This window comes from Bufo bufo, chromosome 5 (assembly GCF_905171765.1).
Source record: "Bufo bufo chromosome 5, aBufBuf1.1, whole genome shotgun sequence".
NCBI lineage: Eukaryota > Metazoa > Chordata > Amphibia > Anura > Bufonidae > Bufo > Bufo bufo.
Genome location: NC_053393.1, coordinates 369,087,715 through 369,107,401, shown reverse-complemented (window position 1 = coordinate 369,107,401; position 19,687 = coordinate 369,087,715). Strand labels below are relative to the sequence as shown.

Here is a 19,687-nt window from a genome sequence, read left to right as displayed (position 1 = left end):
AATTATATTCGCAAAAAGCTTCTAGCTGCATTTGCAGTAAGTATGACCCCCAAGCATTTATTCTTTTAGTGTTTGCTTATATCTTTGCGCAATTGACTAGCAGAGTGCTGTTACCTGTAGTTCTACGTATCCAAAGGTGCAGGCCTCCTCATAAATTAGGTGCATCCTCCAGCAGTCCGTGCACCAGAATAAAATGTACAGCAGCTGTGAGCCGCCATAGATTTCTGACGTCATTTGCAACTGATAACAGGCGCAATTGGAGATAAATGTGGCGGATCCGTTGGCCCCGCCCTTGTCACGCCCCTTTTCAGAAATTTGTCACAACTGGTGTTTAAAAAGTCGCCAGCGCAAGGTTTGCAAGTTTCTTACTCCAGAAAAGTAGGATTTCTGAGTAAAAAGCAGAATAACTCCTGACAGGACTCCTTGTAGGGACAATGAGAGTCCTGATCCCTGCCTACACACACAGTGATTTACACAGCCTTCTATTTCCACAGTGATCCAGGGAGAGCTGTAAATCTTCCTGTGTAGGTGGAGTAATCAGAACTCTCACTGGCTCTCCCAGGAGTCCTGTCAGGATTTATTCCGATTTTTTTTCTTAGAAATCCTGCTCTAAATCAGATAAATCTCTATATATATCTCTGAGCTCACTTTGTCTCCGTTACAGGATATCCTGCTCTCAGATAAGGCAGCAGAAATAACCTGACATGTTTGCTTTAACCCCTTCAGGACCTTGTGATTTTCCATTTTTGCGTTTTAGTTTTTTTACTCCCTGCCTTCATAGAGCTCTAATTTTTTTATTTCACCGTTAACATAGCCGTATGATGGTTTGATTTTTGCGGAACAAGTTGTACTTTTTAAAGACTGGACTTCCAACGTACATGTATGGCGGAGGTCCGGAAAGGATTGAAGTGACCCTCTAATAAGGATCTTTCACCTAATTTGACATTGGGCATTGATACATTATTGGATGTTGAACAGTACAGTTGTGGGACAACCATATAAAACCCAGTGAGTATGTTCCACAGGGCCTAGTAATTAGAATAGTCTCTGTGCGTGATACGTCATATGGTTGTTTTGGCAACAACTATGCGGATGTTAACCTGGTACCCCGTGCCTGCGATTCTGTCCCCACACTTATTCACGGGCGCCGAACTTCCTCACTCTTCCCCACTGCTGCGTGCAGCGGGGTTCTTAGCTGCGGTCTGCATTCCTGCCGCCGGCATTCCCCTCCTGGCTCTGAGTTGAGTTTGCGCTTTAGCTCAGAGTTGCTTGTGTGTATATAGGGTGTGTGCGGGCATGTCTCTCCTCCTTATGTGAGGCAGCATGCATACGCCTCCTATCTTCCCATCCTATGGCTGGTCTGCAGGACGTATTTAAAGCCGCCACCCTTCTGCAAGAGCTTGTCTAGCCCTGTGTGAAGGTGTTTAGTGTGATTCTGCTTTACTGTGTACCGGATCCTGCTTCTTGATTAAACAGACTTTGCCTCGTTGCTGCCCGCTTTGACCTTCATACCCTGACTATGCTTCAGTATGATCAGCCTCTGGCTTCCCAGCACCCTCTGGGTGTACCGTACCACCTAGAGGTCAGTCCAGTGGGTCCACACCTAGGTCCCAGTTCCGTTATGTCCCAACCCCCCTCAGAGGTAGCACCTGGTCCACCCCTTGGAAAAGTCTATCCTCACCATCAGAGGTATTGTAAAGAACGAGGGTTGTACTTAGACCTCGCCCTCTAAAGGAGTTGGTCTCGTGGGACAGCAGGTTTGCACCTGCTGAACATAACAGCTGACAAGTGAGCTGCAAATACCTGTTTTTTATGTTATGTGAACAATAATTGCAATAATTGTATAAACAAGCAAATGTGCCTGTGTAAACAATTAAAGGGGTTCTCCAAGGTTTGTTAAAATTTGGCATGGATCAGGGGGTTTTGCAAAATGAAGATAAAAACCTTACTTACCTCAAAGAGGGCCTGTCACCTCTTCTTGCATTACCCATGAAATAAAAATTCTGAATAAATTGCGAACTGTGTGTATTCCTTCTGGTGGTTTAGTCCCTACACAGTCTGTCCCTGGACACACTGTGCAGGTACACCCCCCCCCAATCTGGTCACGACCAGCTGTCAATTTATTTAAAAACTTTTATTATAAATAACAGAGGAACAGCACAACGGAAAAGATGTTCCAAAATTATTTCCTGTGGAATACAATTATTTACTAAAACAGGCATGTCTGGAGTGGTATCAGGTCCTCTTTAAAATGTCCTGCCTGTCCCACGCTGCTGCTCCGAACCCCACCGAACCAGTAGCAATGTCACATTTATTGTTTCCATGACAGCAGTACCCAAACATTTGCCTCAATGGTCACATGTGCATGAATGGCACGTGACTGCTGAGGGCAGGGATTGGCTGCATCGGTCACGGGGATGATGTGCGACACATCACTGCTGCAAGCCCCATGAGGATCAAATCAGTGGGACTGGCAGGGCCTTACAAACCCCCCCACACACACACATCATCCTGAGCAGGGTTTGGTCAAGCAGAAAAGGGCAATACTGTTTTGGATGACTCCTAATAGGGCTGTGTGGCTGCAGGTAGGAAGGGGACTCTTCAGAGGGCTATTTCTCAAGCTAGCATAGAACTACAGCGCAATCTTTGTCTTGTTTTCAAATACGTTGGCTTTAAAACAAGACCAAGAACACAGCTCTAGTCGTACTGTAGCCTGAATTAGGGAAGTTTGAAGTGAAAGATGTTAAGGAGAGGTCAGGTCCACTCACTTTTCCAGGTCCACTGTACCAGCTGTCCATGTAGGTTTGGCTCTTTCATTTTGACCCTATTTAGGTCTGTTTGTATTTTCAGAGGCTTTACCTTATGCTACATTTTCTTTATGTTCCATATTGATATTGTTATACGCTGGTTATTATATGTGCCTATGGTGGGGCAACTCAGTGGACCTGTTTGTGCTGGTTACATAATATTGACTGCATACCGCACTTTGTTCTAATTGTATACAATTTTTTAATGTGTCTGTTGGTGTGTCTAATAAACTTTATATATTTTTGATACTGACCTATTGTCGGATGTGCATTTATGGGGTGGTTCTTATGACCCTCTCTTGGGTTAGATTTTATTGTCTCATGCTTGTCTTCACCGCCCCCTGCACTCCGTATATTATTTGGTGTGCCCCCTAACCTTGTTACTTCATCCACTATAACAGTGATATCTACAGTACCCCACCCCTTAACACTGACCTCCATAGCGGACTGTTCCCTTAACTGTGACCTCCACAGTTCCCTGTCGCCATTGACCTCCACAGCATCCCGCCCCCTATCAGTGATCTCCACAGCATCCCGCCCCTTAACAGTGACCTCCACAGCGGCCGCCCCTTTATTAGTGACCTCCACAGTACCCCATCTCCTTAACAGTGATTTCCACAACACCCCGTCCCCTTAACAGTAGCCTCTACAGCAATCTGCCCCTTCACACTGACCTCCATAACGGACCGTCCCCTTAACTGTGACCTCAACAGCAGCCCGCCCCTAGGGTGGCCAGAGGTCCGATTTTAGGCCGGACAGTCCAGCTTTCAGACTCCTTGTCTGGTGCAGGGCCTGGACGGACACAGGGATGTTCTTTGAACAGCTCACTCTCAGTCACCCTCCCTCCCACCCCTGCAGCTGACAGAAGTTGATTTTTACCTTCATTTTTTCAATCTCTGTCGACTGTGGAGTGTGAGGGGGGGCGTGGCCTAACCGGATCAGGGGCATGGCTTAGCGGGAACTGGAGGCTGGGTTTTTAAGTCCATCTTTTGAGGGTGGCCTGAATGGCCACCCTACCTGTCCCCTTAACTGTGACCTCCACAGCACTCCGCTCCCTTAACAGTGTCATCCACAGATTTTAATCACTTATATAGCGCTGACATATTCCGCAGCGCTTTACAGACATTATCATTGCTTGCTGTCTCCAGTGGAGCTCACAATGTAAGTTCCCTATCAGTATGCCTTGTGCTAAAATAAAAAAAGAATATGTCTGTACTTTACTCCATTCAGTTTTCCCTACTCCCTGACCAGTCTTTCTGTCCCAACCACTGAAAGACGCCCCTACAGCATGATGTTGCCGCCACCACCATGCTTCATTGTAGGGATTGTATTGGGCACTGAATGAGCAGTGCCTGTTTTCCTCCAGACATGACGATTAGTCCAAAAAGTTCAATCTTGGTTTCATTAGACCAGAGAATCTTGTTTCTCACAGTCTGATAGTCCTTTAGGTACTTTTTTGGCTTCTTTCTGGCCACTCTGCCATAAACCCTAGATCAGGGGTGGGCAATTATTTTTTCGATGGGGCCACATGAGAAACTGAAAATATTTTGGAGGGCCGGGCCAAAAGGCTAAACTCAATACTGCATAAAATCACCGCGTCCTGGCACAGGCGGGCGTGATGACATCATCATGCCTGCCTGCGCTGGGATTTCACTACCAAATAGACCTCAGGCCTGTAGCCTATGACAAGTCTTGTCGCCATCTGCAAATTTTAAGGCGCATTGGCGACCATTTTGGTCGCCATCTGGAGCGCTGTATTGCATCAGTGACATGAACACTCTCCACATAGAATGTTATATTACATCAGTGACATCACCGCTCTCCACATATAAGTGATATTTTACATCAGTGACATCACCGCTCTCCACATATAATGTTATATTACATCAGTGACATCACCGCTGTCCACATATAGGCGATATATTACATCAGTGACATCACCGCTCTCCACATATATGTGATGAGCGGTGATGTCACTGATGTAATGTATTACTTACCGGTATATGTGGACAGCAGTGATGTCACTGATGTAATATATTACTTATGTGTGGAGAGTGGTGATGTCACTGATGTAATATATCACTTATAAGTAATATATTACATCTGTGACATCACCGCTCTCCACATATAAGAGGCATATTACATCAGTCATCCCTTGGCGCTGGGGTGCGCAGCCAGGGCCGGCCTTAGGTGTTCAGGCGCCCTGTGTGAGCTAACCTTGTGGTAGTGTTACCTGCAGTCCTATGTAAAACCACAGATAACACTAGTGCTAAATAATGTAGTAGTGTTACCTGCAGTCCTATGTAAAACCACAGATAACACTAGTGTAGATCATGTGGAAGTGTTACCTTCGTCCTTAGTGTGCCTCCCTGTGTCTATCGCACAGACTCCATGCTGGCGCTGCCTCCTCTTCCATCTTCTTCCCCGCACAGAACGTTCTGAAGCAGCTGCGTCAAGACATAGGAACACTGTGGGCAAGGTGATACACACAGGGAGAGACATACACACAGGGACGGGGACACACACAAAGGGACAGACACACTCACACACACACAAAGGGACAGACACACACGGACGGACACACACAGGGACGGGGACACACACACAAAGGGACAAACACACACACACAGGGATGGACACACACACACACAAAGGGACAAACACACACACACAGGGATAGACACACACACACAAAGGGACAGACACACACACACAAAGGGACAGACACACACACAGGGACGGACACACACACACACACACACACAAAGGGACAGACACACACACACAGGGACGGACACACACACACTGGCACACTCAACATCAGCAGCAAGTCCAACCCTTAATGACCCCCACAATCCCTGGGGGGGGGGGGGTGATGTAGTAGCAGGCAGGAAAGCACACACTGTCCCCCTGTCCTATATGAGCCCCCCCCACCCCCACCAAATACCTGTAAGTTCTGTTAGTTGCTTGGCTTTGGCTGTGGCTGCTGGCTGGGGCTCCGCCTCCTTCCTCTTTCTGCCTGTGCGGCAGCTGCATCACGCTCCAGCAGCCACTGGTCTGCTCTGTTAAAGAGACAGGCAGGCCAGGCAGCAGAGCGGAGCGCAGAGCGGCCGCGGGCCCCGCCCCCTCCTCACTCCGGACAGTGACTCCGTGCTGTTACAGGGCCGGCGGCGGCGGCGGCAACAAAAATGCCGGGGGCCGGATTAAAAGGTCCGCCGGGCCGTATACGGCCCGCGGGCCGTAGTTTGCCCAGGTCTGCCCTAGATGATAGGCTGCAGTGATGATTGCTCTTCTGGCAGTTTCTACCATTTGCACACAGGCTCTTTGGAGCTCAGCCAGAGTGATTACTTAGTTTGGTGGGGTTGCCAGCTCTAGGAAGATTCCTGTTTGTTTTAAATGACTTCCATTTAAGAATTATGTAGGCCACTGTGCTCTTGGCAACTTTCAGTGCAGCAGAAATTTTTTGTACCCTTCTTCCGACCTGTGCCTCCACAAAATTCCTGTCTCTGAGCTCTACAGGCAGTCCTTTCCTCCTCATGGCTCGGCTGTGCTGAGATGTGTGCAGAGAGTGAGGACGTAGGCACGCTCTGTGACCTCACACTGTGCAACGTTGATTCCCTGTGGGGCAGGAAGAGCATTGTATCTCAGGAGCGGTGGCGGCGTCCAGAACAGGAGAGGTGAGTTGATTTTTGGGGGTGTAATTAACATTGGTCTTATCTGTAGTCTGACTGGCGGTCTGAGCAGAGGCCTAATTAACATTGGGGGTCTGATCTGAGGTCTGATGAAAAAAAAAATCTTATTTTCCTCCTCTGAAATCTATATAGGGTGAAAAATATTTTGTAAAAGAAAATGGTAGAACATAGCAATAACTGTATGAATTCATGCTGACCCACAGAATATAGTTAAGTAGGATGCATTGCAATTAGCTCGTATTAACCCCTCACTTGTATAGAAAATATTAACATATAGCCCCAGAGATGCATACAATATGTAATGCCCCCACAATTTCTTCATGCAAGTCTTTTAATACAGAGCTATAGGTAGTTTAACTGAAATATACAATGTAAAAACAATATGCTATCTGTTCTTCAATCTACATTGTATATACTGGGTAATTATGCACCTATTTTATTGTTGTTTTCATTTCTGTTCTTGCATTTTAGATTCCCAGCCAAAGTGTTCACATTCTGGTGCCCAAAAGAGAAGCGAAAATGAGGTTGACTCGGATCAAGACAGTAGCACTCCTGATATATTCACAAGTCTTGCAGATATATCTATGGATGACTCCTGTAATGACAAGATAGAGATTTTCCCTTTGCTGTTTACGGGACATGTTTCCAACACACAACAGCCTAGTACAAGTGAAACCCAGACTAACCATGCCAGTAGTGAGCCTAACCCTCACTGCAGACAAGGAAACTTAAATACCAGTATTGCCTCTGTCAGTCTAACACATCTTACTCAAGACTCAGTAAAAGACTTACCACAGAGACGTTTGTCAGTGGAAAGTAAAGTTCATGTAAGTCCAATGAAGTCTTATACATCAGAAATGGAAGGCAACCCTGGAAGTAAAACAGGTATTTTTTCTCTAAGTGATGACATTGATAGAGAGAAATTCTCTTCTCCGAGAACAAGGAAAGCCTCAAAGAGGAAGCAAACTTTGGAGGATCTGGAGAGCACTCTCTCGGACCTGGAGCAGCAGGAGCCGGAGTATGTAGACAGGCCAGATTGTTTGACTACTACTTTGCGTTCTGGTGGAGAAATTGACAAAGTGTCTGATAATGGTGTTCAGACCGCAATAAGTAAGCAAATAGGGAAAAGAGAAGCAGCAGGGCCTGTTTCAGGTGTCCAAAAAAATCATAAATCCAGCAAAAAGAGAATAAAAAGACATAAACCTATCTTACAGTTTGTGTGCAATACAAACATCCTTGCAACTAAAGACTCTGCAAATGATCAGTTAACTTCAAAGGGGCTTAAGACCAGTAAAGTCTGCATACAGGAAGCACCCTCTAAGGAAAGGCATGGACAGTCTCTGCCTTTCCAGGCCAAAGAAAAGATCATAGTAGACACCGTGGAAGTAGGAACCACTAAACTGGTGAGGAATAGAGCTGATCATTGTGATTATTGCTATGTGATACTAAAAGGGAATTTGTTACTAGTTTGTTTTTGTTTTTTTGCTGCCCTAACTAAGGGCAGCATAAAATAGTGACAGGTACCTTCAGCAAAAGCCTGGGTCACTCTCTTTAATTGACCTAGCCGTTTTACAAAAATGTTCTCTTGCACAGTTCTAGCACTGGAGATGTTCAATACACAGCGAGCTGATGAGTCCTATTCTCCATGAGGATCTAGCTGACCACTGATTGTTAGTGGGAAAAGTAGTATGTTGGGGTGAGGCGGAGAGCTGGGTCCTCATAAGTATGGAGACTCTTGAACAGCTCTATGTTGACGCTGTTCAGTGCAAGATTTTTGCAAAGCAGTTAGAGTCCCTTTACACGGGACAATATTACAGCAGATTGTCGGGAAGGAACGCGTTTATCATGTAGAGAAAGTTAATACAAGGCACTTACTAATGTATTGTTATTATCCATATTGCCTCCTTTGCTGGCTGGATTCATTTTTCCATCACACTATACCCTGCTCGTTTTCATGGTTACAGACCACCCTGCAATCCATAAGTGATGGTCTTGCTTGCACACTATAGGAAAAAGCACTAGCCTATGTGCGCTCCCATGGTCCCCGCCACCAGAGAGACTGATGCTTTTTCCTATAGTGTGCAAGCACAACCACCGCTGATGGATTGCAGAGTGGTCTGTAACCATGGGAACGAGCAGTGTATAATGTGATGTACAAATGGATCCAGCCAACAAAGGAGGCAATATGGACAATCACAATACATTAGTACCTTGTATTCACTTTCTCTACATGATAAATGCCACTTACTGAAGTCAGACAACGGTGGTCATTAGATGTGTCTTTCCTATTTCCTCTACATGTGTCCTTCCTTGCCTTTCCCTTAGTACGAGGTATCCAGATGAGTGCTGCAAGTAAAAAAAACTGAAAAGAAAAACCTTGGTAATACTTGTAACTTCCATTAGAATTAAGCATCTCCCCCCCCCCCAAGCTCGTCATTTTGTGCCACTTGAACTTAGAGGAAAGGTAAGGAAGAACATATATATAAAGAAAAGAGAAAAGGTAAGTAAGGACAGATCTGTGTAAGTGACGGGGAAAGCAGTTTATACATACCTGGAGTGATGGTCATGCAAATTCCAATCCAACTTTTATTCCTTCTGTGACCGCAATCGCAAGTGCTATGGATGTGGTCCCTTAGTGTTCAGTGCCCTCGGCTCTCTGCATCTCTCTTTGCTGTTTACAACTGTAGTTTCCAATCAGGAGACGTCTAGAACCGTTACCTAGAGGCTAGGCCCTCTATGGTACTTGCAATCACAGCACTGTGGGATTAAAAATTGCATTCTTATCCATGCAACCTGCAGGACCATCACCCCATGTATGCTTCCCCTGTCACATATATGACTCTTTCAGCAGTTTTTTGGGGTCAAAACTGCTGACAGACTCCCATTCACTTATCTCATAAATGCACTTAGGAACTAAGACGTCGTAGTTGTCCATAACTGAACATGATCTCCTGCTGCTCATGTTGTCTGTAATGAATGCATAGTGTCTACGCACTGTGTTGTAAGAATGCACATATCGATAATTGTTCCCAAGATCTCGGCGCCAGCATTGTCACATTGAAAAGGATTTCTCACTTTCATTGTTGAATCAGATGAGAGAGTTTTCGTAAATGTACCTGGCACCCTACAAGGCATCTGTAAGATGCGATAACAAAGTGATCCCCTCATCCCATGCTTACTTAGCCCCTAAGGAGTCTGTACAGCCTGAAGTACCATACGAAACAAGAAAAAAAAAAACTAAAGAGCTATTTAACTGCCCCATAAAATACATTTTTTATTAATGATTAAAAATAAAAACAATATTTCCCACAAAAATCATGAATGGAAGCAGGATGCAATAAAATGGAGCTGAATCATACAAGGATAACAAAAGATGCCCTGCATGAGATCCGCCAGAAAAAAAAAAAAAACGGATGATGTTCCGTATGTCATCCATATTTTTTTTTTTGTGGATCTATGGTAACAATGCCTATGCTTGTCAGCAAATGGACAAGAATAGGACGTGTTCTTTTTTTTTTTTTTTGCGGGGCTGCAGAACGGACATACAGATGCGGATAGCACACGGTGTGCTGTCCACATTTTTGCGGACCCATTGAAATGAATGGGTCCGCATCCTATCCGGAACGGACACGGAAACAAAATACGTTTGTGTGAATGTAGCCTATATGGGACCCCCATGTCACAGTACATGGCACTACTAATCAGAAATACAGCACTATATGTGGTGGCTAATAAATGTTATTAGAGCTGTGACCTCTCTACACTACATAAAGTTGCCAAAAGTAAGCAAAAAAACATGAAATGATGCTGATAAATCTTATCCTTATGAAGTAACAGCCCCCAGCCTCAACACGCGTTTCGTGTGTGACTGCTTCGTCAGGAGGGTAGGCTATGCTATGATGGGTCCTGAATAATAAAGGAAGGATCCGCCAATAAACCGGCAGTATTTTGGTCACGTGAACAATTAATGCTAATGAGGATTCATTAGGTGGCTGATGACCAATCACCACATGTTGCATAGGGGCTCTTCCGCCCCCTTGCCGTGAATCCAGCACTGGTGAGGGCACAAAGCCAGGAAGAGAACCTCCTGGCAACTGCTGACGTCACTGCGTCATCATCCTTGGCTAAACCACCTAAGCGCTCGTGAGCACTTGGTATGTCATGTGCACTGGCATCTTGGGTACATTGTGGGAAGGGAAAATTTATGACAGTAATATAGTACTACAAGGACTTGAATGGACCCATTTAAAGAGATGGCCAGCTCTGTACGTTCTGCAGTTTGCGGAACGGAAGGTCTGGCCCTCAGCAGTCCTATTCTTGTCCTTGATATGGCCAAGAATAGTATGCCTTTTATTTTTGTAGCAGGGCTGTGGAACCGAGTATGGATGCAGACAGCACACGGAGTGCTGTCCACATCTTTTGCGGCCCCATTGAAGTGGGGCACGAGTTCTTATTCGAAACCTATATTACCCATGTGAAAAAGTTATTGACCCCCTAAGCCTAATGCCCGGCTGGCCATCCTGTCACGGAGGAAGTAGGGGAGAAACACCAATAAGGCAACAAGACGAAAGGGGAAAGACACTAGGCCGAACCGCTAGGGAAGGAAAAGGGTCACTACCTATAAAACCCTGTTCCTGGCCCTAACTCCTATCCGTATGGGCACCCCTCGATGGTAGAGATGCCAATACACTGGAACCTAGAAAACCCTGAAGACCCTCTAATGCCCTAAAGGTAATGACAGGGCAGAGACAACCCGTTCCTTCCCAGGTGAAGGAGCCAGCGTCTCGCTGAGGCCTAGTAAACAACAACCAGGGGGAGAAGACAAAACACAACAAGCGGAACACTTATAAGGATGATGGATGAACAGGACTTCAATGAGCTCCACACTCCAGCTCTTCCAAGACCAACTGAAGCTATCCAGAGCAAGGGGTGATGGGTAAAGTCAGACTAAATAGGGGGGGGGGTAAAGGTCACATGATCCACACCTGAACAGGAGGTGTGGACATACCAGCAACACACACAAAGTGAAACCAAAAGAGGCTGTCAGATCACTAATGTGCAGTCAGTCTTTCAGACCTTCTAATACTTGTCACAGGTGTGACACATCCTTGGCAGTAACAACTGCAATCAAATGTTTGAGATAACTTGTGATGAGTCTTCTACATCACTGTGGAGAAAGTTTTTGCAGAATTGTTTTAATTCGGCCAATTGAAGGATTTTGATGCATAGTCTGCCCGTTTAAGGTCTTGCCTCAGTATTTCAATGAGATTCAAGTCAAGTCTTTGACATGGCTGCTCCAAAACCTTTTTGTTTCTTTTGAGCCATTCAGAGATGGACTTGCTTGTGTGCTTTGGATCATTGTCTTGCTGTATAAAATGCATCTCACAGAGACAAATCTGTTCCTCACAGGAATGATTGGTCAGTGAGAACCGTGCCTCGATGTAAACAACTTTCAGAAGATGTCTTATAAAGACATGGGTGCACATTAAGCCACCAATTACCTATAAATGGAGAAAAGTCAGCACTGTTGCTCCTCTCCCTAGGAGTGGGTGTTCTGCTAAAGGGAATCAGTTGCCTCCCAAGGCCTTAAAAAAACACCTATGAAACCCACACTTCCAATTTCATCTTCTTAACTCAAACACCTTTTGCCAATTAGCTCTTGGAGAAATCATTAACACAGAGGTAATTCCAAAGGAACTGTATATTGTATAAGATGGTCAGATGTGAAATAAATGGGTTTGTCTGGCATCGGATAACTTTTTTGTAACAAATGTTATGCGTTACATGAGGTAGGTATAAGATGTGTCCGCAGCTACAAGTATAATCCCTTTAATTAGTATTATCTTAATTAATATCTTGACAGGCATTTTCAAATATTGCCCATAAAGCTTAGCCTTTAAGATACCTTAAAGGGGTTTTCCCATCTCAGACAATGGGGGCATATCGCTAGTGCGGTGCGCTCCCATTTACTACTAAGGGGAGAGCGCTTGGTGGTGGCCACCTCCTTCCCCGCTCTGTTCTCGGTGTCTGTGCGGGTCCCAGAGGTGGGACCCGCACCTATTAGACAGTTGGGGCATATCCTAGCAATATGCCCCCATTGTCTCAGATGGAAATACCCCTTTAAAAGTCTGTATACCATATGGCACGATCTGACAAAGTGATGCATTGTATATTGTTTGTATGCAATCAGAAGAACCTTTCATACTATAAACATGTTTTCTGGGTTTCAACAGAAGGGTATGGTTACACCTCAAAAATGCATTTATAGGTTGAGACTTAAAGGGGTTGTCTCATCTTAGGCTACTTTCACATCTGCATTTTCCCTTCCGGTTTTGAGATCCGGCAGAGGATCTCAAAACCGGAGGAAAACTCTTGAGTTTTGTCCCCATTCATGGTCAATGGGCAAAAAACTGAACAAACTATAACATAGTACACCAGAATGCATTCCGTTCCAGTTTGTTGTGTTCCCATGCTGGACATAAAACCGCTGCAAGCAGCGTTTTTGTGTGCAGCATGAGAAACTGAATATGCTTGATCCAGCACCAAAAACCATGCAAGTCAATGATGATGGATCCAGGTTTTTTTTGGACATAAAATAACCGGATACAGCACCCATTGACTTACAATGGTTTTAGTGACTGATGCGGTACTTGAAGTAAATGGAGCAATGGCCACACTTGCACGGTGCACTCTCCATTAAATTCTATGGGACTTCGAAGCTTGCGCGACTATTTTTGGAACTCCCATAGAATAATGGATAGCACCCGTGCAAGTGTGGCAGTTCGCTCTACTTCACTTTCGGAGGTATCTGTGGGTCCCAATAGTGGGACCCGCAGTTAGCTGACATTGATATGCCACCAATGTCTAAGATGAGACAACCCCTTTTAAGAAAGTGTTAAGTCATATACAAGCCTTTGGGACCTTGTGTGTCTGCATCCAGGACTGGGTAGCACTTTTTTTTTTTTTTTACTTGGATGACTGCCTTCTTTAAATCTAGTCTAAGCAGGTCTGTCTCTCCCACTAGACATTTCTTTCTAGATCTTGTATTCGGTAACTTTTATCTTGAATGATCTACAGTCGTGGCCAAAAGTTTTGAGAATTACATAAATATTGGAAATTGGAAAAGTTGCTGCTTAAGTTTTTATAATAGCAAATTGCATATACTCCAGAATGTTATGAAGAGTGATCAGATGAATTGCATAGTCCTTCTTTGCCATGAAAATAAACTTAATCCCAAAAAATACTTTCCACAGCATTTCATTGCTGTCATTAAAGGACCTGCTGAGATCATTTCAGTAATCGTATTGTTAACACAGGTGAGAATGTTGACGAGCACAAGGCTGGAGATCATTATGTCAGGCTGATTGGGTTAAAATGGCAGACTTGACATGTTAAAAGGAGGGTGATGCTTGAAATCATTGTTCTTCCATTGTTAACCATGGTGACCTGCAAAGAAACGCGTGCAGCCATCATTGCGTTGCATAAAAATGGCTTCACAGGCAAGGATATTGTGGCTACTAAGATTGCACCTCAATCAACAATTTATAGGATCATCAAGAACTTCAAGGAAAGAGGTTAAATTCTTGTTAAGAAGGCTTCAGGGCGTCCAAGAAAGTCCAGCAAGTGCCAGGATCGTCTCCTAAAGAGGATTCAGCTGCGGGATCGGAGTGCCACCAGTGCAGAGCTTGCTCAGGAATGGCAGCAGGCAGGTGTGAGCGCATCTGCACGCACAGTGAGGCGAAGACTTTTGGAATATGGTCTGGTGTCAAGAAGGGCAGTAAAGAGCCACTTCTCTCCAAAAAAAACTATCAGGGACAGATTGATCTTCTGCAGAAAGTATGGTGAATGGAATGCTGAGGACTGGGGCAAAGTCATATTCTCCGATGAAGCCTCTTTCCGATTGTTTGGGGCATCTGGAAAAAGGCTTGTCCGGAGAAGAAAAGGTGAGCGCTACCATCAGTCCTGTGTCATGCCAACAGTAAAGCATCCTGAGACCATTCATGTGTGGGGTTGCTTCTCATCCAAGGGAGTGGGCTCACTCACAATTTTGCCCAAAAACACAGCCATGAATAAAGAATGGTACCAAAACACCCTCCAACAGCAACTTCTTCCAATAATCCAACAACAGTTTGGTGAAGAACAATGCATTTTCCAGCACGATGGAGCACCGTGACATAAGGAAAAAGTGATAACTAAGTGGCTCGGGGACCAAAACGTTGACATTTTGGGTCCATGGCCTGGAAACTCCCCAGATCTTAATCCCATTGAGAATTTGTGGTCAATCCTCAAGAGGTGGGTGGACAAACAAAAACCCACTAATTCTGACAAACTCCAAGAAGTGATTATGAAAGAATGGGTTGCTATCAGTCAGGAATTGGCCCAGAAGTTGATTGAGAGCATGCCCAGTCGAATTGCAGAGGTCCTGAAAAAGAAGGGCCAACACTGCAAATACTGACTCTTTGCATAAATGTCATGTAATTGTCGATAAAAGCCTTTAAAACGTATGAAGTGCGTGTAATTATATTTCACTACATCACAGAAACAACTGAAACAAAGCAAACTTTGTGAAAACGAATATTTGTGTCATTCTCAAAACTTTTGGCCACGACTGTACATTGATGTTTTCTAACCAGGTCATCAAAGGGTTTCTAATGTTAATAATGAATCTTTCATGTACTGGCTTTCAGTTCACAGAAACGTCATGCCTTATAGCAGGATTTGCAAATACATATTTATCAGCATGGACCTCCAGGGCTTTTACAGATAGGTGATAAGTTTGTATTGTGGACAGCGGGGGCCGTATGGTGGCTCAGTGGTTAGCACTGCAGCCTTACAGCACTGGGGTCTTAGGTTCAAATTTGCATGGGTTTCCTCCGGGTACTCCTGTTCCCTCCCACACTCCAAAGACATACTGATAGGGACCTTAGATTGTGAACTCCATGGGGACATCAAATGATAATAATGTCTGTAAAGTGCCGCAGAATATGTCAGCGCTATATAAGTGAGCAAAATAATAAAACCCCTTGAAAACTCTTGTATGGCCACACGTTCAGGTTTCTTGAAGCCAAAATCAGGTATACCTCATGAACGGAGAGCAAGTATGAAGATGCAACTGGTTTTGACCTAAAACACTACCTCAAAAAACCTGAACGTGTGGACATTAGGGATGAGAAAATCGACTTCAGATGAAACACCTGAAGTCGATTTGCATAAAACTTTCTCACGAGACTTCGCGCAATAACTTCATAAATTTTATTTGTACAGTAAAAAAACATTTCCCAAACTCGGGTTCAGTTCCAAGGTACCAACCATCATCCCTAGTGGACATACCGCTGTCAATCTATCTGAAATAGTAATCAGAGTGAAATTTTCACCTTATTTACAACAGGTTTCTAAAATATACCTTTTAGCCAAACCGATTCTGATGGAAGTGGCAGAAAAAGCAGCCACAGGGAATTTGACTTCCTCACTCCTGCTCAGTTTTAGCACTTTGACATTCTAACAGCATTTCAATGGCAAAAACCTGAATTAAGCTCACTGCGATTAGTTATACATTGAAACATGAAAAGGGAACTTTTGCCTTCATAAATATATAAGTAATAAGGAGCCACCACCTTGTGGAGCTAACAAAAAAAAAAAAGTTATATTGTAATATTAGCAAATATACGGTGGGTAATGATTGTATTCCTTTTTCACAGGCCCACCGTGATGGAACGCCCTTTCAGTATAAGTACAAGCCTCCTTCTGAAGAGCTCTGTGCCTGTGTGAACGCTATACAGTAAGTTATGTGTGAATAATGTATAAATCTACAATATAAGCTTGAGACACATGTACCATATAAAAACAGGTGACACCACCTGCTATAACCACATAACAGTTAAGCATCAAGAACACAGACGTCACCATAATGTTCCACCACTCATGCATATGGCAGGATAATAAGCAGACCCAGTGGGGAATTATTTTTCTCTTCTTAAAATCTAACCAGAAAAATATCTTGCTGCTTTTGATAATTGGATGCAACGCTACATGTCTCCACTTCAAATCAGCAGTAGCAGCTTCTCCATAAAAGCAATTTATCGTATTCTGCTGGTGATTTTCTGCCCACATAAAGGAGTTGTTCGACCCCTAACTTTTCTTCTGGTCCCCTGTGGACCAGAAGTGTGATGCTCGGTCCGTCATCATACTTCACTGTCCTCAGTAGTCATGTGTCACTTGGGGACAAGTGAATGACTGCATTATCGCACAGGACAAAGGACAGGACGTCACACTTCCGGTCCACAGGGGACTGAAAACAACAGGGACCAGGCGGTCAGCGCTGGAACAGAGATGCTTGGAAGAGCCATCCTGACTTGAGGGGGATAGGGGCTACATGGACTTCCTAACAGCGCAGCCCTGATATCAACACTCACTGAGAAGATCGGAGCTGCGCTGTAGGACTTGAGCCTGCTGCTCAATGCTGCGATTGGTCAGTCAAATCCGACTGACCATTTAAAGTGATCCAAAGGCAGGCACCACACTGAATGGTTCACTGCCGGGTGCCCGAACAGCTCAGCTGTCCGTGACACCTGTTTAGATGCCGGTGTCACCACAAGTATATTAACTAACTAACAGTACATCATTGGTCATTAAGGGCTTAATTACTTTTGAACAACCCAACCCCTTTCATTTTTGCTAGATTATATTTAGTATTGAGCGGACTTGTGTTTTCCAGTTCGGCGTACAAGGTTCGGGTTATCTAAGAATTCCGCTCTAGATTCCACTACCACGGACCATAACTTCTAACCCGAACCTTGTACACCGAACTTAAAACCCAAGTTTGCTCATGCCTAATTATAATATATTCTGGATTATCAGACCGTTATAGAAAACATATAAAAATATTTGTGAGGGTAACCAGGATGTTTCCTCAAAATAAATAATAATCAAACCTTTAAAAATGACCCCCAGCAGGATCCAAATTGCAAACTGTAATGTACTTACTTTTGAAATTGCTTTTTTTCTTTGTTAAAGTCTCCTAATTGGTTATAGTCAGTTCAATCTTTTCAAAATTCAGTGGCAGATTATCATAATATCTTGTCCGATGCCAGAATAAAGATGTTGTGATTTGGTTTGGATTAACGATTCAAAGATATTACCCATACATGTTAAGGTAAATTCACATCTGCACCATCCAGAACTCCAGATCCAGCATAGCCAGATAGTGCTGCGTACCACCGGACCCCATTGACTATAATGGGATCCGACCTCTTCCCAGGAAATGCCGGCTTTTGGCCACACAAAAAACGTTGCACGCAGAAAGTGTTGGGATCCTATTCGGCACTATCTGGCTATGCTGGATACAGAGTTCTCTGTGGGAACAGCCTACTGGATGCCAGAGATGTGAACATACCCTAAACCAGATCAACCAATCAGTAGCGTTTAGATTCTGTTCACACAACGCTTCAGCTATTTTTCAGTTATGTCTTTTATTTTTTATTTTTTTACTATTGCCTTTATGTCATGAATATGTTTTTAAGGTACTAAATCTATATATTCATCATGTTAAAAAAATAAAAAATTATAGTAGGATACAAAATTATTTTTAATGGACCCATAAAAATAATGTTTTGTACATTTGTATCACTAATGTGGTGTTTACACAGTGCAGGAGATTTAGTAAAATGTGACAAAAATTAATTATGTGTTCTGACGCTATATAACACCTAGCTTGTCAGTTTCAAAGTGTTGAGAGAAAGAGGCGTATTTCATTATAGTCGTGCACTATTTTTAGGCAGAAGCTATTGGTATACAGTGAGGACCAGAAGTATTTGAACACCCTGCGATTTTGCACGTTCTCCCACTTAGAAATCATGGAGGGGTCTGAAATTCACATTGTAGGTGCATTCCCACTCTGAGAGACAGAATAAAAATAAATAAATCAGGAAATCACATTGTATGATTTTTAAAGAATGTATTTGTCTTGCACTGCTGAACATACTGTATTTTTCGCTTTATAAGACGCATCTGATGATAAGACGCACCGAGATTTTTGAGGAGGAAAATAAGAAAAAAATAATTGAACCAAAAGGTGTGCTTTTGGTGGGTTTAGAACTAATGGTGGTCTGTGGATGACGCACTGTTATGGGGGAACTGTGGATGACGCACTGTTATGGGGGGACCTGGGGATGACACTGTTATGGGGGGACCTGTGGATGACGCACTGTTATGGGTAGGGGTGCACCGAAATGAAAATTCTGGTCCGAAACCGAAAATTCAGGATGCCCTTGACCGAAAACCGAAACTGCCTTTTTGCCCAAATACTTTTAAAATACTTTTTTTTAATGATTTTATTAATAATTATTTTTCATGAATGAAATTCATCTGTGGATAGCGCTGTTATGGAGGGGGGGATATGTGCACTGTTATGGGCATAACAGTGCACAGATCCCTTTCCCCATAACAGTGCACAGATCCCCCCTCCCCATAGCAGTGCCATAGACCGATCCCCCTACCCATAACAGCCCCGGCCCTGCTGCTCACAGCAGACTAATCACTCACTGCATCTTTATTTTACCTTACAATCGTCAGAAAATATGGGGTTTGGGATTTGTGGGATTTGTCACCCGCGCCGGGCGGGCGGTTTACTTTAAGTCACTGCATCTTTATTTTACCTTACAATCGTGACGCTCCAGTAACAACTCTGCAGGCAGAGCGGAGGGCGGCGTAACGTCACTTACTCACGTGACGCACCTGCTCCGCCCACTTTATGAATGAAGGAGGCGGAGCAGGCGCGTCACGTGAGTAAGTGACGTTACGTCGCCCTCCGCTCTGCCTGCAGAGTTGTAACTGGAGCGTCACGATTGTAAGGTAAAATAAAGATGCAGTGACTTAAAGTAAACCGCCCGCCCGGCGCGGGTGACAAATCCCACAAATCCCAAACCCCATATTTTCTGCCGATATGTACCAATATCGGCCGAAATGGATTAGGCCCATTTTCGGCCGATATTTTCGGCCGCCGGAATTTCGGTGCACCCCTAGTTATGGGGATCTGTGGATGACGCACTGTTATGAGGGGGATGTGTGGATGATACACTACTACGGGGGATGTAGCATCATATATAGCACCTTATGTAATGGGGGTCACTATTCACACAGGGACAATATACTGTGACATATATGATACTGTGACCAGCATAAGATGATCTT

At 44.2% G+C, this 19,687-nt stretch overlaps 1 protein-coding gene across 2 annotated transcripts in view; it reads left to right on the top strand.

Moving 5' to 3' along the window:
- The window catches only part of ACD (ACD shelterin complex subunit and telomerase recruitment factor), a 67,680-nt gene that overhangs the window by 43,049 nt on the left and 4,944 nt on the right, over positions 1–19,687 (top strand). For both annotated transcript variants that reach the window (XM_040431974.1, XM_040431975.1), the window contains 2 exons: positions 6,971–7,902; positions 16,198–16,277. In XM_040431974.1, coding sequence (XP_040287908.1) covers positions 6,971–7,902; positions 16,198–16,277 — 1,012 coding nt within the window. The remainder of the gene's footprint in view (positions 1–6,970; positions 7,903–16,197; positions 16,278–19,687) is intronic.